The 20932-nt window shown below is 45.8% G+C and overlaps 2 protein-coding genes across 6 annotated transcripts in view; one reads left to right on the top strand and one right to left on the bottom strand.

The window, feature by feature from the left end:
• SLC19A3 (solute carrier family 19 member 3) overlaps positions 1 to 11499 on the top strand; it is a 52048-nt gene extending 40549 nt beyond the window's left edge. For 3 of the 5 annotated variants that reach the window (XM_029060541.2, XM_029060533.2, XM_029060550.2), the window contains 3 exons: positions 3017 to 3209; positions 5765 to 5906; positions 10528 to 11499. In XM_029060541.2, the coding sequence (XP_028916374.1) occupies positions 3017 to 3209; positions 5765 to 5906; positions 10528 to 10698 (506 nt within the window). In that variant the 3' untranslated portion in view covers positions 10699 to 11499. Of the gene's footprint in view, positions 1 to 3016; positions 3210 to 5764; positions 5907 to 8577; positions 8964 to 10527 lie in introns of those variants that run through there. The other 2 variants (XM_029060556.2, XM_029060554.2) reach the window with 2 other exon arrangements.
• A 2867-nt stretch (positions 11500 to 14366) lies between these two features.
• The window catches only part of NPHP1 (nephrocystin 1), a 48233-nt gene continuing 41667 nt past the window's right edge, over positions 14367 to 20932 (bottom strand). The window contains exons 19-21 of the mRNA XM_039914008.1: positions 18584 to 18657; positions 15730 to 15774; positions 14367 to 14865 (exon numbers count right to left, since the gene is read on the bottom strand). Coding sequence (XP_039769942.1) covers positions 14587 to 14865; positions 15730 to 15774; positions 18584 to 18657 — 398 coding nt within the window. The 3' untranslated portion in view covers positions 14367 to 14586. The remainder of the gene's footprint in view (positions 14866 to 15729; positions 15775 to 18583; positions 18658 to 20932) is intronic.

Here is a 20932-nt window from a genome sequence, read left to right as displayed (position 1 = left end):
GAAGGGAGAACCATTTTAAGGAACAGTTCCTGATTTACAACTGACAACTGGGAACTGGTGAGGTCTTTTCTGTAAAACTTCACCTAAAAGTAAAAGGAATACAGGAGTAAACGAATCTCCTTCCTTCAAGAAACAGTCTGCTAATTCTGTTGTATTGTTCTCTCCCACGCATTCAGTACAATGCTCTGTACACATTAAGTGCTAATAAATATTAATTGATTCCTCAGCTTTTTGTTGACATAAAGCACTCATAAACTTTATTGCCTTTGATCTGCGGCTCTTCAACGTGATAAAATGTTGATATTTGTTAAGCGCTTACTATGTGCCGAGCACTGTTCTAAGCGCTGGGGTAGATACAGGGTCATCAGGTTGTCCCATGTGAGGCTCACAGTTAATCCCCATTTTACAGATGGGGTAACTGAGGCCCAGAGAAGTTAAGTGACTTGCCCACAGTCACATAGCTGACAAGTGGCAGAGTCGGGAGTCGAACCCATGACCTCTGACTCCGAAGCCCAGGCTCTTTCCACTGAGCCACACTGATTCATTCATTCGATTCATTCAGTCGTATTTATTGAGCGCTTACTATGTGCAGACCACTGCACTAAGCACTTGGGAGGGTAGAAGAGCAGATACATTCCCTGCTCGCAACGCACTCACAGTCTAGAGGACGAAGTTAATTTAGATACTTGATATAGCACTAAAATCAAAATGACTAATACAGGATTTTCTAGCCAATCGTGACTTTTCCAATCCACACTCAGTTTTCTCTGTGCCATTCTGGCTACCTGAGTAAAGCTTTGAGCAACTGTATGCAGAACGTTGTCCTAAGCGCTAGTTCATGAACTCCTTAGGGGCAGGGATCATTTTTTCTCTATCTGCTAAGCATTTACTATGTGTCAAGCACTGTTTTAAGCCCTGGAGTAGATACAAGTTAATGAGATGGCAATAATAAGTATCTATTAGGCACTTACTGGATTTAGAGCACTGTACTAAGTGCTGGGAGAAAATACACAGGTGGGAATTAAACATCATCCCTTCCCTCATGGGGCTCACAGTCTAAGTAGGAGAGAAAATAGGTATTGAATCTCCATTTTACAGTTGAGGAAACTGAGGCCCGGAGAAGCAAGTGATTTATTTGCCCAAAGTCGCAGAGCTGGGATTAGAACCCATGACCTCTGATTCCCAGACCTGTGGCCTGTATTTTTACCAAGAAAACTCTCTGGATCCGCTACCACAATGATTGCAGATGGAGAGTGGGACGTTCTGGGAGAGATGTGTCTGTGGTGTTGCTATGGGTCGGAAACGACACGGCGGCATAAGACCAGAATGAATTTAAGGTGGACAAGGTCAGGCAGATGTCTCTACTTCTACCAACCGTCCTCTGCAGCTCAAGCACAGGAGCAGAGGAAGTGTACTGTGGAGGTGATCCAGGGTGGAAGGTTAGTGATATGACATTGGGAAAGGGACAGTGGAGAAGGTAATGCCCTGAAGTGATGGGAAAGACAAGGAGGTGACAGGGTTTGGGTGGGAAGATGAGGAAATCTGTTTCGACTTCTTTTGAGGTGTCGGCAGGACATCCGAGTAGAGATGTCCCGAAGGCAGAAGGAAATGCAAGACTGCCAAGGAAGAAAAAGGCCAGAACTGGAGAGGTAGAATTGGGAATCGTTCACGTAGAGATGGTACTTGAAGCCATGGGAGTGAATTGAGTTCTCCAAGGGAGTGAGTGTAGATGGAGAATAGAAGGGGACCCAGAACTGAAGCTTGAGGTCCCCCCCCCCCAGTTAGAGGGTGGGAAGGAGAGGAGGAGCCCTCGAAGGAGACTGAGAATGAGCAGCCAGGGAGATAAGAGGAGAACCAGGAGAGGACAATGCCAATGAAACCAAGGTTAGATAGTGATTCCAGGGGAAGAGAGTGGCCTACAAAGGTGTAGGCAGTGAGAGGTCGAGGAGGATTAGAATGGAATAGAGGCTATTGGATTTGGCAAGAAAGAGGTCATTATTGACCCTAGTGAGAACAGTTTCCATGGAGTAAAGGGGATGGAAACTAGATTTTGGGGTGGAAGGGTTAAGGAGAAAATTGGAGGAGATGAAGTAGAGGCAGAGAATGGGAAATGCCCTCTCTAGGAGTTTGGTTATTTATGCTCAGGAAAAAATCAGCCAATCAATGGCATTTATTGAGCACTTACCGTAGGCAGAGCACTGTACTATGTGCTTGAGAAAGTACAGTTGGTAGACACAATTCCTGCCCACAAAGCGCTTGCAATCTAGAGGGGGAGATGGACATTAAAATAAATTGCGGATAAAAGTGCCCAGAGATGTGGCCACGGTGTCACTACGGGTCGGAGATGACTCGACGGCATAAGACAAGCCTAAGTGTAAGTGGCATAAGACGGCATAAGACAAGCGTCAGCGTGAGTGTAAGCGTAAGTGGAGCTGGGGGAGGGTTAGTATCAAACTGTTTAAGAGGTACAGATTCCAAGTGAATAGGCAAAATGGGGAAGAGGGTGAGCAGGATCGAGAAATGAGGAGTTGGCCAGGGAAGGCTTCTTGGAGGAGATGTGCTTTGAGCAGGACTTTGACGATGAGCTTGTGATGAGAGAGGGTAGGTTATCGAGTGGAAGGATTTGATTGATCGAATCATTAGCATAAGTATGATCAGTGCTCACAAGGAACTCAATGCCGACTCCAAATCCGTAAGGTTTGGGTGAACTTGGAGCTATTTTAAAGAATAATTTTATGTGGGGCCAATGTAATATTGTACATTTTAGAAAAAATCTGGAAGAGAAATTCAAATCTAGGGGGATCACTCTGAGTTCTCGAGTGGTCGGAGTTCTATAGTAATAGAGTTTCTATCGTTTATTATTTGTACTCTCCCAAGTGCTTAGTACGGTGCTCAGCACACAGTAAGCGCTCAATAAATACAATTGACTGACTGACTACCGGATACGTGATGTGGCTTGTGAGGAGACTGCCTACAGCCAGACATAATATCACCAGATATTTCCTTGTTCCCCCAGGTGCTTTGGCAGCCTTTGCAGTAGGATATGTGCATGTCAACTGGGATCTTTTGGGAGAGCTGGCCTTGGGAATCTTCTCCGCAATAAACGCCGGTGCCCTATTTCTCATGCACTTCACTAAAAACATCTGGGAATGCTATGCTGGGTACTTGATTTTCAAGTCAGGTTATACCCTTCTGATAACAATAGCAGTGTAAGTACTATTTATCTTTTATTTCTAATTCTAAATCAACTCTGCCTAATTCCAAATCAATAATACATATTTATGTTAATGTCTGTCGACCCCTCTACACTGTAAGTTCACCGCGGGCAGGGAATAATCTACCAACTCTGCTATACTGCACACTCCCAAGCACTTAGGACAGTGCTCTGCATGCAGTAAGTGCTCAATAAATTGATTGACTGAATAAAACACCCTTCCCTATATTCCCTCAGGTTCTTTATCCCTCTATGTGATCCACTGTAACTTCAGCTTTTCTTGTCAGAGGTGTTAATTAAAGCCTATTTATGCTATCAGCCAATACATATTAAAGCAAAAAATGGCACGGGAAAGAAACCTTTCCAGCAAATTTTGAGGTGTCCCAGAAAAATGGTCAGTATAGCTACACTCTCTCTACCTGTGCCCCTAACCCCATCCCTTCTCACCTTCTACAACCCTACTTAAAGCTCACCTCCTCCAAGAGGCCTTCCCAGACTGAGCTCCCCTTTTCCCTCTGCTCCCTCTACCCCCCCCACCTCTCCGCAGCTAAACCCTCTTCTCCCCCCTTTTCCTCTCCTCCTCCCCCTCTTCCATCCCACCCGCTCAGCACTGTACTCGTCCGCTCAACTGTATATATCTTCATCACCCTATTTATTTTGTTAATGAGATGTACATCACCCTGATTCTATTTATTTGCTATTGTTTTAATGAGATGTTCTTCCCCTCGACTCTATTTATTGCCATCGTTCTCGTCTGTCCGTCTCCCCCGATTAGACTGTAAGCTCCTCAAAGGGCAGGGACCGTCTCTATCTGTTACAGATTTGTCCATTCCAAGCACTTAGTCCAGTGCTCAGCACATAGTAAGCGCTAAATAAATACTATTGAATGAATGAACCCTTAAACCCTTCTCCTTCCCTCTCTTTTCACCTTCAACCACTTCTCTGTTGATATTTTTCCCCGTTCCTTTCGAGCATTGTCATATTTCCCCTATGCCCACAAAATTGCTCCCTCCACAAAGTTGGACCCCATTTCCCTCTTCCCATCCCTGTCCAAATTCCTCAATTGGGTCATTTACTTCCTCTCCAACGTCCTTCTTGAGCCGTTATCCTCTGCCCTTCACCCCTTTGCTCCAATTAATCAATCGATGCTATTGATTGAGCACTTACTGTGTGCAGAGCATCGTATTAAGCACATGGGAGAATGCAATATAACAGTAGATATATTCCCTGCCTGCAACCACCTTACAGTCGAGGGGAGGAAACTGACACTATAAATTAAAAATTATGGATATGCGCTAAAGCGTTGTGGGACTGAGGGGGTGGGATATAAAGGGTGCGATAAAGGGTAAAGAAAGGTGAATAGAGGTAAAAAAAAAAATGGGTGAATAAAGAGCACTCCTCTGAGACTGCACTCTCCAAGATTCATTCATTCAATCGTATTTATTGAGCGCTTACTGTGTGCAGAGCCCTGTACTAAGCGCTTGGAAAGTACAATTCAGCAACAAATGGAGACAATCCCCGCCCACAGCGGGCTAGATTATCAATGACCACCTCCCCACTGAATTTAACAGGCTCTTCGGCTGCTTTGGACATGGCAGATCACTCCCTTCTTCTGGAAACACCATGTAGCCTTAATTTTACTGATAGTTCACTTCTGGTTCTGCCCCCTTTTCTCTGGCTATTCCGTCTCCATTTCTTTCAACATGTTCTTTCTCTGCTTCTCACTCCCTCATCGCTTGCCCCCTCAGGGCTCTGTTCTGGGCCTCTTTTTCTTCTCACTCCCTTGTGAATTCATTGGCTCTTTAGGCTTCAGTGATCACCTCTCTGCAGAACGCTCCCAAACCCACCTCACCAGCCCCAAATTTTCTCCGCTCCCCAATCTTGCGTTTCCTCCTACCTCCAGGGTATTTTTAAATAGAACGTTCACCCGTCTAAATGTTCCAATTTTCCCATGGCTGATTGCCTTTCTGCAGCTGGAAGAAATTCAGGAAATGGGAAAATGAAGAGACTTGATACTCAACAGTGAAAAATGGAACTTCCAAAGGAAAACACCTAACAAACTGACCAAGGCAACTCATGGGGAAATACAGTGTTGACTTGTACTTTAGGTGCAAGTTTCTATGTATTCATATTCGTTTCCATGGTTATCTTTTTTATGGTGTAAAGCCCTTATTTATGGTATGTGGAAAGTGCTTACTATGTGGCAAACACTGTTCTAAGCACTGGGGTAGATACAAGTTACTTAGGTCAAACACAGTCCCTGTCCCACATGGGATTCTCAGTCTAAGAAGGAGGAGGAATAGGTAGGGACTCCCCATTTTGCAGTTGAAGAAACTGAGGCACAGAGAAGCGAAATGATTTGCCCAAGGTTGCACAACAAGCAACTGGCAGATGCGGGATTAGAACCCACGTCTTCTGATGCGGGATTAGAAGCCAGGTCTTCTGATTCCCAGGTCGGGGCTCTTTCCACCAGGCCACGCTACTTCTGTAAGTAGAACGTTACCTATGGATTCATCTTTTGCGATTTTTTCATCTAGTGTTCGATATTAGGTTTCAGATCGCGGTCAATCTAAGCATGGAACGCTATGCACTAGTGTTTGGAGTCAACACCTTTGCTGCCTTGGTGATCCAGACTATTATAACGGTGATTATAGTTGACCCCAAAGGCCTGGGCCTTGATATTAACCTTCAGGTAAGTTTCTTTTCTCTTGTTCTCCTATTGTACCTGTTCATGCCTGGATTATAGGTTTCAGGGGAAATCTCCGTAAAGTACAGGCTAAAAATATGGTCGAGCGTAATAAGGACCATTCGAAGTATCTATTTCGGTAGCTGGGTCTTTGCCACAGAGGTTTTCAAGGACGGAGCGAGTGTTGAAGGGGAGTGGGCTGTAGGAATAGCCGTCCTTCCAATCGATCAATGCTTGGCACACAGTAAGGGCTTAACAAATACCATCGTTAATTAATTGATTGAGCACTTATTGTGTGCAGAGCACTCTATTGAGCTCTTGGGAAAGTACAGCGGGAGTTTATAGACTGGAAGTCAGAAGGACCTGGGTTCTAATCCCAGCTCCGCCACGAGAAGCAGCGTGGCTCAGTGGAAAAAGCACGGGCTTGGGAGTCAGAGGTCATGGGTTCGAATCCCTGCTCTGCCACTTGTCAGCTGTGTGACTGTGGGCAAGTCACTTAACTTCTCTGGGCCTCAGTGACCTCATCTGTAAAATGGGGATTAAGACTGTGAGCCTCACGTGGGACAACCCGATCACCCTGTATCTCCCCCAGTGCTTAGAACAGTGCTCTGCACATAGTAAGCGCTTAACAAATGCCAACATTATTATTATTATTATTGTCTGCTGTGTGACCTTGGGGGAGTCACTTCACTTATCTGGGCCTCAGTTACCCCATCTGTAAAACGGGGATGAAGACTGTGAGCCCCATATGGGACAGGGACTGTGTCCAATCTGATTCATTCATTCAATAGTATTTATTGAGCGCTTACTATGTGCAGAGCACTGTACTAAGCACTTGGAATGTACAATTCGGCAACAGATAGAGACGATCCCTGCCCAATGATGGGCTCGTATTTATTGAGCGCTTACTGCACTAAGCGCTTGGAAAGTACAATTCGGAAACAGGTAGAGACAATCCCTACCCAACAACGGGCTCACATTCTAGAAGAGGATCTGGTATCTACCCCAGCGCTCAGTACAATGCCTGGCCCATAGTAAGCACTTAAATACCATATTAAAAAGTGCTTAAGAAATACCATTAAAAAAAAAATCAGAATAGGTCGGCACGTTCCTTGCCCATAACGGGCTTACAGTCTAGAGACGAGCTTCTGGTCTTTTGCTACGGATTTGCGTGTGGAATCCTGAGAGCTCAGCAAGAAGCAGAGACGGCAGGAGTCAGAGCAGCTGCAGCCAGTTCCTCCGAGTCCTGGCCTCAGCAAGAAGCGGGTCGGTAACCACTGCCAAACAGACTGTGAGCCCGTCACTGGGCAGGGATCGTCTCTATCTGTTGCCCGAATTGTACATTCCGAGCTCTTAGTCCAGTGCTGTGCACATAGTAAGCGCTCAATAAATACTATTGAATGAGTGGATGGACCACGTGGACTCCAGGAGGTCAGCAGCAATGGCGACTGCAGGAGTAATTCCTCGCCTCGCCTGGTCCAGCTGCTCTTCCACTTGCTCATTTCTAACTCTGAGTGGCAATCATTGGAGGGGTAGAAAGGGCAGGGGAAAGAATTAAAGCGAAAGCTGCGTCCTGCCCGATTATTTTGCATCTACACAGTGCTTCGTGGCTCAGTGGAAAGAGCCCGGGCTTGGGAGTCAGAGGTCATGAGTTCGAATCCCGGATCTGCCACTTGTCAGCTGTGTGACTGTGAGCGAGTCACTTCACTTCTCTGTGCCTCAGTTCCCTCATCTGGAAAATGGGGATTAACTGTGAGCCTCACGTGGGATGACCTGATGACCCTGTATCTACCCCAGCGCTTAGAATAGTGCTCTGCACATAGTAAGCGCTTAACAAATACCAATATTATTATTACAGTCCCTGACACATAGTAAGTGCTTAACAAATACCACAGTCTTTTTATATTGCGCTCTCCCAAGTTCTTAGTAAGGTGAACGAATAAATACATTCAATTGATTGAAACTGCAAGGGTGCGGGTTCTAAACGAGGATGGAAGCCTTCCGGCTAAGAAAAGAAACACGTTAAAGAACAGGAAAAGAAAGGGAGCCTATTACACAGTTTGAGGAGAAACTATGCTCACAACAGTCTGAGGAAAGTCATTCCTTTGCCCATTACTCAGTGACAGTTACAAATGAAATCAGATGAAAATGCAATCTCATTTTCCCCCAGTTAACTCATTTCACAAACCTAGATGCAATCAGGTAAGAAAAGATCGACTTCGTCTCGTTCATCCAGAAATACTGAATGCAAAAGATTTTGAAGTCGGGCAGGGGTTTGTTTGCAAAAAAAAGAAAAAAAAAGACCTTCTTCAAAGGTACGGTCGTTCGCCGAAATTGTCTAAATAATAATAATGTTGGTATTTGTTAAGCACTTACTATGTGCAGAGCACTGTTCTAAGCGCTGGGGGAGATACAGGGTCATCAGGTTGTCCCATGTGAGGCTCACAGTTAATCCCCTTTTCCAGATGAGGTAACTGAGGCACAGAGAAGTTAAGTGACTTGCCCACAGTCACACAGCTGACAAGTGGCAGAGCCGGGGTTCGAAATGGCCGGGGGGGGGGGAGGGGCGGGGGGCAGTCTCCAGGTTTATACCAGACGATCCATTTTCAGGTGATTTCCTCTTGGCGAAGGGTATTTGTAAGTGCCCACAGTGACCACCCTCTGTTCCTCTCCACAGAGTACGTACTCAAGAACGGAAAGTGGAGCAGAACTATTTCTGCTCCCAGGTAGGGTGGGAAAACATTTAGTCACAGCTGAACTGACAAAGATTAAGAAGCTGATTCTCAGCCAGCGGTATTACCCTGTATTTCTGGACGAATGAGATGAAGTTGATGTTTTCATACATGATTGTGTCCAGGTTTGTGAAATGAGTTAAGTGTGGGGAAGATGAGTTTGCATTTTCATCTGATTAAATTTGCAGATGTCACTGTATACTGGGCAAAAGGAACTGCTTTCCTCAGGCTGTTCAATCTGTTACATTCCCCCACCGTTAGCAAATTCATTCCTTCATCCATTCAATCTTATCTATTGAGCACTTTCTATGTACAGAGCACTGTACTAAGCGCTTGGAATGTATAATTCGGCAACAGATAGAGACAATCCCTGCCCAACGACGGGCTCACAGTCTAAACGGCAAACGTGGCAAATGTCAGGAAGGCGGTCGTCTGGCTTCAGCACAGACTTCTGAGGGATGAAAGATTCATTCAGTGATTATTTATTGGGCGCTTACTGTGTGTAGAGCACTGTATTAGGTGCTTGGAAAGTACAAAAGATTCTACTCCAGCTTTACCCCCCAGCACTCAGAGTGCCCTGGGCAGAAACTGCCCCCTCCAATGCCTAGTCCTAACTCATTCTACCAAACCTGGGCTGGCAGGGCTGCCTCGTTGGCCACTTTTGCAGTTGAGAGAGGAAAAAATTTAACCAGCTTCAAGGGAATGATTTCCTAGTGCCTAGTTCATTCATTCAATAGTATTTATTGAGCGCTTACTATGTGCAGAGCACTGTACTAAGCGATTGGAATGGACAAATCGGTAACAGATAGAGACAGTCCCTGCCCTTTGATGGGCTCACAGTCTGATCGGGGGAAACGGACAGACAAGAACAATAAATAGTTCAAGAGGAGGATCCAGGGAGGGCTTGGGTAAATTGTTCTCTGCTGAAGATATACTCTAACCGAAAGGGAAGGATCAGGCCAATGGAAGGAAAACCGCAGCGACCTAAAGATAGGAAAACTGCTTGGGATTCTCATTCTTTCCATTTTCTTCCTGTATAATAGGTGCACGGGGATCCAATCAGTGTTGAGAAATTACAAAATGAGAGTTGGAGATGGCAAGAATATGGGGAGGAATCAAGGGATGAGGGACTAGAAATTAGAGAAGCAGCGTGGCTCAGTGGAAAGAGCCCGGGCTTGGGAGTCAGAGGTCATGGGTTTGAATCCCAACTCTGCCCCTTGTCAGCTCTGTGACTGTGGGCAAGTCACTTCACTTCTCTGTGCCTCAGTTTCCTCATCTGTAAAATGGGGATAAGGACTGTGAGTCTCACGTGGGACAACCTCATTCCCCTGTATCTATCTCAGCGCTTAGAACAGTGCTCTGCACCTAGTAAGCGCTTAACAAATACCAACATCATCATCAAAGACCAATCTATGCATAATAGCTCCATCACTGGAGACTTAATGGTTCTCAGTAGTAGGGCTTCTGATGTTTCAGATAGTTGGGATTTCAATGTTTTCCATTTGGGAAAATTAGCAAGATCTGATGGTTTGTAAAATCTGTGGGAGAAAAGTAATTTACATTGGCAACCCCCCCCCCAAAAAAAAACCAGGCCTAGTGTGTTTAACTTGGGAGCTAAAGGAAACAAAATGTAAATCTACTACCTTGGAAATATTTCTTTCTTGTCTGGCATGTTTCTAGTTCCTGCTTTTGTTCTCTTTTCTAGAAGGCAATGCTGAATGAGGGGAATTTCCCAATACATAATGAGGGCGGCAGTATTCATCATTTTTAAAATTAATGACTTAATTGCTTAATAAAACGATATCAACTTTATACTATCTTCGTGGCGGGGAAGGAGCCGAGAACGAAATGCACGCGATTCAGGTTGTTGCTTAATTACATTTGTGTTTTCTCAGTTTCTAGTTTATGGCAGTTACTTTGCAGTCGTAGCCGGAATTTTCTTAGGGAGAAGTATTTACATCATCATTTCGGCCAAATGTGGAAAAGAAAGACTCAACCCTCTCATAGGCCACAACTCACACGACCAAATATCAGGAGAACCGACTGGAAACAACAGTACAAGCTAGCTTCACCACCTAATTAACACTAGCCTCCCAATATCTACCGGGCAGCTCTCAAAAGTTCGTCGGACTGAAAACGTATGGTGCTCCACTCAACCGTATTTCTAAATCTTCTCGGATAAAAAGGCTTGTATGATACCTTCACCAAAATGCAGACACTCTAGCATGGCTGCTCTAAGAATCAAAAGGTGAACTTGGTTGCCTTCGGAAAACAGGGGATTCGTCACTTCAGACTGTTGTCTGGCCTTGCAAGAATAATAAAAATTCCACCGGAGTTCAGTCAGACCCTGAGAGATTATCGCTGGCTTAGGACGGTGGTCCACCCAACCCGGGATTCCGCCTCTGACCGCGGTAACGGAGGAATCACGTGCAGCGTCCTCTCTTAGACCTCCATCCTCATGCTTCGGGAAGGTCCATCTGACATCCCTACCTTTCCCTCTAGGAATCCTGCCTGGACCATTCATCCGTTAAACTACACAACCTGGCCCACACGTGGCTTGGGCTGCCGAGAAGCAAAGGACCAATACCGGGTATCCATCGTTCACCCGCGCTCCCCCAGATGGATGGGATTCCATCATTGGTGGAAATTTCTTTGAAGGTCAAGGAGTGCGGTGTATGTTAATATCACCCTCCAAAAGTATTCATTTAAGCATTCACCGTGGACGATTTCTTGAAACGTCTCCTCTAAGAAACTTCACTTTTTAATGGCATAACTTGGAGCTACGTAGTATCGTATGATGAATGGTAAAAAGTCAATATTTGGAAGAGTGAATTATCTTTTAATAAAAGGAGAAAATATTAACTGATTAAGACTGACTGGTAGCTCCTAAATCCCAGCTCCTCTTTTAACTCTGATGAGTAGATGGTTCGTCCTGACCCTGAAGCCTCATTAGCATTTGGGTGGCCTGTTTTAAGTAGATCTACTCGTCATAAGGAAGGAGGTCAGCTATCTTCTCAAAGTCATCGCATCCGTGGAAGTCTAGGAAAAAAGGCTAAATTAGCAGAGGAAGAACTCCAGTGTTTGCCCATCCACCTCGGCATAATAATATTGGTATTTGTTAAGCGCTTACTATGTGCCGAGCACTGTTCTAAGCACTGGGGGAGATACAGGCATCAAACAGAAACTCCTTTCTACTGGCTTTAAGGCTCTCAGTCAGGCAGGCAATTGTATTTATTGAGTGCTTACTGTGTGCACGGCACTGTACTTAACACTCGGGAGAGTACGATACAACAATAAACAGACACATTCCCTGCCCGCAATGAGCTCAATGACCTTGTTCCCACCTATCTTACCTCACTGACCTCCTACTACAATCCAATCTGCCCACCCCATTCCTCTAACACCTACTCTCTGTTCCTCCATCTTGTCTGGCCCACCGCCAACCCCCTGCCCACTTCCTCCCTCAGGCCTGGAACTCCCCCTTCGCATTAGACGGTTCACAGCTCTCCCCGCCTTCAAAATGCTCCTAAAATCCCATCTCCTCCAAGAGGCCTTCTCTGGCAGCTCTCACTTTCCCTACTAGCCCTCCGCTCTGCGTCGATTACGCCCTTGACTGCCTCAGACCTTCTCCACCTTCCTCCTCTATCTCTCCACGGACTTTCCAGATCCTTTGTAACTTTCCACTCTCTCTTCGCCCTCACAGTCCAGCTCACACACTCTTCCCTATTCACTTAAGTAAACAGCCTGGCCTAGTGGGAAGATCACGGGTCCGGGAATCAAGGAACCGGGATTCTAATCCTAGTTCCACCACTTGCCAGCTGTGTGACCTTGGCTGAGTCACCTTTTCTGGGCTTCAGTTTTCCAATCTGTAAAATGGGGATTCAATTCCTGTTTTCTCTGCTGTCTAGTGTCTCCTGTCACACTTTTCTCCTTTAATGCCAACCTACTCACCGTACCTCGATCTCAACTGTCTCGCCGTCGAACCCTCGACCCACATCTTGCCTCTGGCCTGGAATGCCCTCCCTCTTCACATTCAACAGCGGCGTGGCTCAGTGGCAAGAGCAAGGGGTTGGGAGTCAGAGGACGTGGGTTCAAATCCCTGCTCCGCCACTTGTCGGCTGTGTGACTTCGGGCAAGTCAGTTCGCTTCCTGTGGCTTAGTTCCCTCATCTGTAAAATGGGGATGAAGACCGTGAGCCCCATGTGGGACAACCTGAATACCTTGTATTGCTTAGAACAGTGCTTGGCACAGAGTAAGCGCTCAGCAAATACCATAACAGACTACCACTCTCCCCACCTTCAAAGGCCCATCTTCTCCAAGAGGCCTTCCGAGACCAAGCCCTCCTTTCCTTTTCTCCCATTCCCTTCTAAGCCGCCCTTGCACTTGAATTTACTCCCTTTATTCACCGCTCCCTAAGCTCCACAGCTTTTACGTACATATCTGTAATTTATTTACGTTAATGTCTGTCACCTTCTGGACTATAAGCTCACTGTGGACAGGGAACGCGTCTGCCGGCTCTGTGGTACTGTACTCTCCCAAGCGCTTAGTACGGTGCTCCGCACGCGGTCAGCCCTCAATAGATAATATCGATCCACCACTTGTCTGCTGTGTGACCTTGGGCAAGTCACTTGGTTTCTCTGTGCCTCAGTTACCTCATCTGTAAAATGGGGATTAAGACCGTGAGTCCCATGTAGGACATGCACTATGTCCAACCTGATTAGTTTGTATCTACCCCAGCACTTAGTACAGGGCCTGGCATAGAGTGACCGCTTAAATACAAAACCAAAACCCTGTACACCCCAAGTGGGGCAGGAACTATGTCCAAACTAATGAGTCTGTATTTGTTCTCTACCTCTGGGCTTAGAACAGTGCTTGGCATAGAGTCAGTGCTTAACAAACACAAGTCTTATTATCCTTATTCTTATCGTAAGATAACCTCTGTGTACTTCACTCTCAACTCTCCCTACTCTGACTCATCGTGCACATCCTTTCCGTCTCTGGAACTCCCTCCTCTCTCAAGCCCACCAGACCTTTCCTCTTCACCCTCAAAACTTCTTCCTCCAGAAGACTTTCCTGCCTTTCCTCAACTAATGCCCACTTCCTGGTGTTATCGTCCCATCAGCCACCCTTAGCTCTTGGGTGTATTTATTCCATTCATTTGTTCAGGTTTTGCTTACCGTGGCTGTTGCCATTTGGTGTTGATACAATCTGTAGCTTCTCGAGTCTCTCCCGGTAGATGATAAACAGCTTGAGGGAAAGGGAAGTGTCTTTCAGAAGTACCGTATGCTCCCGAGTCCCTTTAACAGTAGGGGCTCATATTACGTACTCATTAAATACTGATGAAGACTGAATGAGCCGGCTCTGTTGACTGCGCAGGGGCAGTCAGGAGGAAAAATTTCCCTTCTCAAACAGTTACTTCGTGCAGCAAGCACACTGATTAAACTGAAGGGACGGCGACGAACATTTCCCAATCTATTAACTTTCTAAATAGCCAGTGCCAAGCAACTAGTAAAGAGAGCCGGTTACCTTTCACTTATTGTCTGGATACCCCTAGAGAGAAAGGCAAGCTGGTTAAAAAGATAAAATTAAAACCTGATCCATTTTGAGCCCTTACTCTCGTGGCTTCTCTATACAGAGGAGAGAACACATTCAGTTGTCGGTCGACGCAGTCCTTACTTTCCGCTTTCCAAATTTTCAAGAATTTCTATTTAAATCTATTTTTAGACACACAGCATTCCACGTTTCAAATGACCTTTTATTTTTACTTAAAGCCTGCTCCCATGACTGGGATCGTACATACAATTTTCTTACAAGATCGTCTCCGTAGAGAATGCCAAAGCCAAACCGAAGTATGGCACCAACCGTTTTCCTCTCTCTTTTTTGCTCCAAAGCCAATTTATCTGGGTCGCTGAGCCCTGGGGTCAGTCCACTCAACCGCTGGCTCCGGGGACAAATCATACCGAAGCTTCATTTGTCCTTGCTTCCTCTAAGAAGTCGTACGCCTGCTCTGAAATGTCAAAAGGGTCGTCCGCGCTTTCTGGGGCGAGCAAAGCGTGGAGAGACCCACCCTTCTCTTGGTTTCGCTTCAGGAAGTCATCGATCACCTTCCATCGAGAGGATTCTGATTCTTCTTCTGCCCATTTGAACGGTGGGAGGAGGGTGGAATGGAGGAGAGGGTACACGCAGTCGAGGTACACCAGGGTAAATGTGGTCTTCAGAAACTCTCTGTCTCTCTGAAAGCAACAACAAAACAGTCTTTATGCCATCCAGAAAATAAAAACCTTGACGGCTAGAAGGCTCAAAGGTGAGAAATCTCTGCCTTCCCACGTTCGGTACTTTTAAATTCCACACGCACCCAAAGATGAATTATACTGTCAGTCGCACCTTCTTCAGGGACAAAGGATAAATAAACGTATATGCATTTCAGTAAACCCTGAAAAATTACCCCAATCAATTCCGGCAAAAGCCAAATACAGCTAACATTAAGGGCACGATATATAAAGTCGAAGTTTTTCATCCTGATGTTCTTCTTTCCCCTGTCCTGGTTTCCTCTACATCCACTGTAGACGTTTAGACCCTAATAGCTGACAAGTCCAATAATCACATAAATAACATACGGTTCAGCACAGCACATATCACAACCATGCTAACTAGGAGCACGCAATTCTGCACAGCAAGTACCACGAAAATGTCCACCCAACCACTCATTCATTCAATAGTATTTATTGAGCGCTTACTATGTGCAGAGCACTGGACTAAGCGCTTGGAATGAACAAGTCGGCAACAGATAGAGACAGTCCCTGCCGTTTGACGGGCTTACGGTCTAATCGGGGGAGACGGACAGACGAGAACAATGGCGATAAATAGAGTCGAGGGGAAGAACATCTCGTAAAAACCGATGGCAACTAAATAGAATCAAGGCGATGTACATTTCATTAACAAAATAAATAGGGTAATGAATAAATAGGGTAATGAAATGATGGCCACATTTATTTGGGCAAAGTGCTAACGGTTTTGCAAACACCTTCAGGATACATGCAGCTCAGTAATCTCACTTGCCAGCTTCCATATTTTTCATGCGAAAAAAAGCATATTACCTTTTCTGCTCTCTTTAAAGTTCTTTCTTTTTCTGCCCACGAGCTCTAAAAATAAAATTTAAGATTCCCCATTAGCCTGAGGTGTGATCAATGAAGATGCTGGATTGTGAGCCCCCTGAGAGACAGGGAATGTGTCTGACTCCCAACTGTGTACTCTCTCCCAACATTTAGCACAAGGTTCTGCTCTTAGTAATAAATACTACTTCCACTCTTACATTTACATATGCACTATATACAAACTCACGGGGGGGAGTCTAAAACAATTTTTGAGCAAATGAAATCTTGGAATGCTTTGCCAACTATAATCCATTAATGGTATTTATCGAGTGCCTACTGACTAATGGGCTATTGTATAGCTATTCATTCATTCATTCAATCGTATCTATTGAGCGCTAACTGTGTGCAGAGCACTGTACTAGGCACTTGGAAACAAATAGAGATGATCTCTACCCAACAACGGGCTCACAGTCTAGAAGGGGGGGATATAGACAACAAAACAAAACAAGTAGACTGGCATCAATATCATCGATATAAATAAATAGAATTATAGATATACACATATCATTAATAAAATAAATAGAACAATAAATATGTACATATACACACAAGTGCTGTGGGGCGGGGAGGGGGCTAGAGCAGAGGGAGGGAATCGGGGCGTTGGGGAGGGGAGGAGGAGCAGAGGAAAAGGGGGCCTCAGTCTGGGAAGGCTTCCTGAAGGAGGTGAGCTCTCAGTAGGGCTTTGAAGGGGGGAAATGGGCTAGTTTGGCAGATGTGAGGAGGGAGGGCATTCCAGGCCAGAGGTAGGACGTGGGCCAGGGGTCGACGGCGGGAAGGGAGAGAACGAGGCACAGTGAGGAGGTTAGCGGCGGCAGAGGAGCGGAGTGTGCGGGCTGGGCTGGAGAAGGAGAGAAGGGAGGTGAGGTAGGAGGCGATAAGGGGACGGACAGCTCTGAAGCCAAGAGTGAGGAGTTTTTGCTTGACACCGTGGTTGACAGGCAACCACTGGAGGTTTTTGAGGAGGGGAGTGACATGCCCAGAGCATTTCTGTAGAAAGATAATCCGGGCAGCGGAGTGAAGTATAGACTGAAGTGGGGATAGACAGGAGGATGGCAGATCAGAAAGGATGCTGATGCAGTTATCCAGTGGGGATATTATAGGGTAGCATAGGGTTAAGAAGAGTATAGTAGAAACAGCAGTCCAGCAGCAGTCCTAACAGGTAATCTCCGTATACGGGAAGCAAATCTGTAATAAGGAGTTCTGGAAAACTCCTCCTAGGCTGACTTTACAACTTTGAAGAATAAGACGTAATCGGAATGTTAATGAGCCGTAATTTAGTAGACCAAAGAATAAGATACGTATGATGAAAGCACATCAAATGAAACACAAACATGATGATGCAAATTAGCACAAGCCCAGAGACTGAAAAGAATTAGAAAATGAGGCTAAGAGGAAACCTTACAGTAAATAGGGCTCATCTAGCCTTTAGTGCCAAAAGATTTTTGTGGTTGCCTTTGTTGGCTGCCATGAATGCCTCATCACTGTGACACCAGTAGTTCGGGAAAGCTCAGAGAAAAGATTTAGGGCAACTAGATTAGTTTTAATTAATCTTGCTGCAAGAGGCTCAAAGAAAAAACATTTCAGGTAGAATTAACTGAGTAGAAAAGGAGATAAATGTGTGCGTATTGGCGGGGGAGGAGGCTCATTTCAGTTTCTGAAAGGCTTCATAAATGTCAGTGGCAAGAGACCCTAGATTTTTAGTAGGAAAACTCCTGTGGGCTATTTATTCTTCCTGAACCTGGGAGTGCTTCAGTTATTACTCTCAACCACCACCTTTATTAATCAATCTATCGCCGAAAGGTGTTTACTGAGCGCTTCGTATGTGCAGAGGATGTAACTAAGCGCATGGGAGACTCCAATACAACTAAGTTGGCAGACGCATTCCCCACCTGTAGCGAACTGACGGTCTAGAGGGGGGAGACAGACATTAATATAAATACTTTCTAATATATAATTTACAGAGATGTACATAAGGGCTGCGGGGTTGGGAGTGAGGCAAATATCAAATGCCCAGAGGTCACAGAACCAAATGCAAGGATGACGCAGAAGGGAGAGGGAGCCGGGGAAAGGAGGGTTTAATCGGGGAAGGCCTCTTGGAGGAGATGTGACCTTAATAATGCTTTAAAGGTGGGGAGAATGGTGGTCTGGCACATATGGGGGCAAGTTGGTGGGGGAAGAGGGTATCCCAGACTATGGGAGGACACAGTGTAACCACACGGATTGGGATTTCTAAAGCTGGGGTTCCAACAAGGCACTAATTGAGGTGGAGAAAGAGACTCTTGACAAAAGTTCTCACTTGGGCATACAGAACCTTTAGCTAAAACATTAACGGTTAAAGAAACTCTGCCTTGAATAATGGCTAAATGTATTAAGCTTTCTGAGTAAAGGAGGAAAATAAAATGTTTCACCTGTTTCAACTCTCTTGCGAATAAGCAACTGACATAGTAGTCAACTTCTTGTCTATTACAAACATTATTAACAATTTTAGTAATAATGCTGGCATTTGTTAAGCGCTTACTATGTGCCAAGCACTGTACTAAGTGCTGCATTACAGGTGGGCCTATCCATTTAGCTCTCCCCTAGAAACTTAAGGGATTTTCCTCACATTCCTTCCCTGGATTTGGGTTTTTTGCTCTAATGCTCAAGGCTGACTGGGAAAATGGCAGCTAATAAATACAGAGAAACAGCAACTGTAGGAGGGAAAATAAAGACAGTGACTGTAGCGTGTGGTACTGAATTGCGAGAGCAGTAAGAACGTGGCAAGACAACAGCTAACATAATGATGCAAATCCTATACCCTGAGCGCATCCAGAAGGTCGGGTTGTTCCAGGAGCCGGGGAAATGTGGCCAGGATTGGGTTGCTAATTAAATCTGAAATGGAAAGGAAGTGAATCAATTTCAGGCACACTTCATGCTCCACAGTGTAGTATAACAACATTCTCTGTTCCCATGAAAAACTGTTGTAACGATGATTTTGAGGAAGATATTCAACGAGAGGAGATACAGTCTCAGCAATAAAGACATGGTTAAAAACTAGTTAGGCCAGAAATCTGCTGAATCCAAAAGGGCCAGAAATTCTCAAGCTTCGAGCGTCTTCCCTCTGGATACCTTAGGTCCTACACAACTTTTCCCTAGATGACAAAATACCTTTCCTCCCTTCCACTCTATCCCCTAAAAGCATAAAAGCATAGAGAAGCAACGTGGCTCAGTGGAAAGAGCCCAGGCTCGGGAGTCAGAAGTCATGGGTTCTAATTCCGGCTCTGCCGCTTGTCAGCTGTGTGACTTTGGGCAAGTCACTTCACTTCTCTGGGCCTCAGTTACCTCATCTGTAAAGTGGGGTTGAAGACTGTGAGCCCTACGTGGGACAACCTGATTGTCTTGTATCTACCCCAGCGCTTAGAACAGTGCTTGGCACATAGTAAGCGCTTAACAAATACCACGATTACTATTATTATTATTATACTTCCATGCCGCTTTTGCAAATTCAGCATAACTCACTTAATGATGATGACGATGTTGGTAATTGTGAAGCGCCTGCTATGTGCCAAACACCGTTCTAAGCGCTGGGGTAGATACAAGACAATCAGGTTGTCCCACTTAGAGCTCACAGTCTTCAACCCCACTTTACAGATGAGGTACTGAGGCCCAGAGAAGTGAAGTGACTTGCCCAAGGGCACACAGCTGACAAGCGGCGGAGCTGGGATTAGAACCCATGACCTCTGACTCCCGAGCCTGGGCTCCTTCCACTGAGCCACACTGCTTCTCTAAGTGATTTGCCCCAGGTCCCACAGCTGACAAGCGGCGGAGCCGGGATTAGAACCCATGACCTCTGACTCCTAAGCCCGGGTTCTTTCCGCTGAGCCACGCCGCTTCTCATATGACAACCGACGGCCCTCGGAGCTGTTTGCCTTCTCCCCCGCCTCTCTTCCCTGGGTGCATTTCTGTCTCTCTTTGTGTTTGTGGTGTGCTTCCCTGACCTTTTGGTGGATCTCACATGTATCTGATGCTCAAACAATTTCCAAGTAATAATAACCAACTGGGATGCTCGTTTGCCACCAACTACCAAACGTAACTATTCCTTTCAGGATGCTGCCCTCAAAACTGAATAAGTTAGCAGGCGATAGGGTCTCCGCCATATAGTCAGAGGTCGTGGGTTCTAATCCCGGCTCTGCCACGTGTTGGCTGTGTGACCTTGGGCAAGTCACTTCACTTCTCGGTGTCTCAGTTCCCTCATCTGTCAAATGGGGATGAAGACTGTGAAGCCCCACGGGGGACGACCTGATGACCTCATATCTACCCCAGCATTTAGAACAGTGCTTGGCACGTAGGAAACGCTTAACAAATACCAACATTATTATTACTATTATAGGCTTAAGTAAGGCGGTTACTGAAAATATCTGTTCTGTTTCCCTCGCCTGTTTATCCTCCGACTTGCAACCTCTTTCTTCCTGTCTCGTTATGGGCAGGGAACATCTCTGCTAACTCTGTTGGACTGTAATAATAATGTTGGTATTTGTTAAGCGCTTACTATGTGCCGAGCACTGTTCTAAGCGCTGGGGGAGATACAGGGTCATCAGGTTGTCCCACGTGAGGCTCCCGGTTAATCCTCATTTTACAGATGAGGTAACTGAGGCACAGAGAAGTGAAGTGACTTGCCCACAGTCACACAGCTGACAGGTGGCAGAGCAGGGAGTCGAACCCATGACCTCTGACTCCGAAGCCCAGGCTCTTTGCACTAAGCCACGCTGACTGTACTCTCCCAAGTGTCGGTCAGCCAGCCAATTGTATTTATTGAGTGTGTACTTTATGCAGAGCACTGTACTGAGCACTTGGGAGACTACAATAATAAGCAGACACATTCTCTGCCTGAGTGCTTAGTACAGTGCCCTGCACATATTAAGTGCTCAATAAATACCATCGATTGCTTGATTGGTGTAAGAAGCAGCGTGACTAAGCGTGAGAAGCAGCATGGCTTAGTGGAAAGTGCACTTCCACGGGCACGGGCTTGGAAGTCAAAGGATGTGGGTTCTAATTCCCGGCTCCACCACCTGTCTGCTGTGTGACCTTGGGCAAGCCACTGCACTTCTCCGTGCCTCACTGACCTCATCTGGAAAAGGGGGATGAAGACTGTGAGCCCCACGTGGGT

Source organism: Ornithorhynchus anatinus, chromosome 1 (genome assembly GCF_004115215.2).
Source record: "Ornithorhynchus anatinus isolate Pmale09 chromosome 1, mOrnAna1.pri.v4, whole genome shotgun sequence".
Taxonomy (NCBI): domain Eukaryota; kingdom Metazoa; phylum Chordata; class Mammalia; order Monotremata; family Ornithorhynchidae; genus Ornithorhynchus; species Ornithorhynchus anatinus.
Note: the sequence above shows the minus strand (reverse complement) of the source record. Positions and strands in the feature narration are given on the sequence as shown.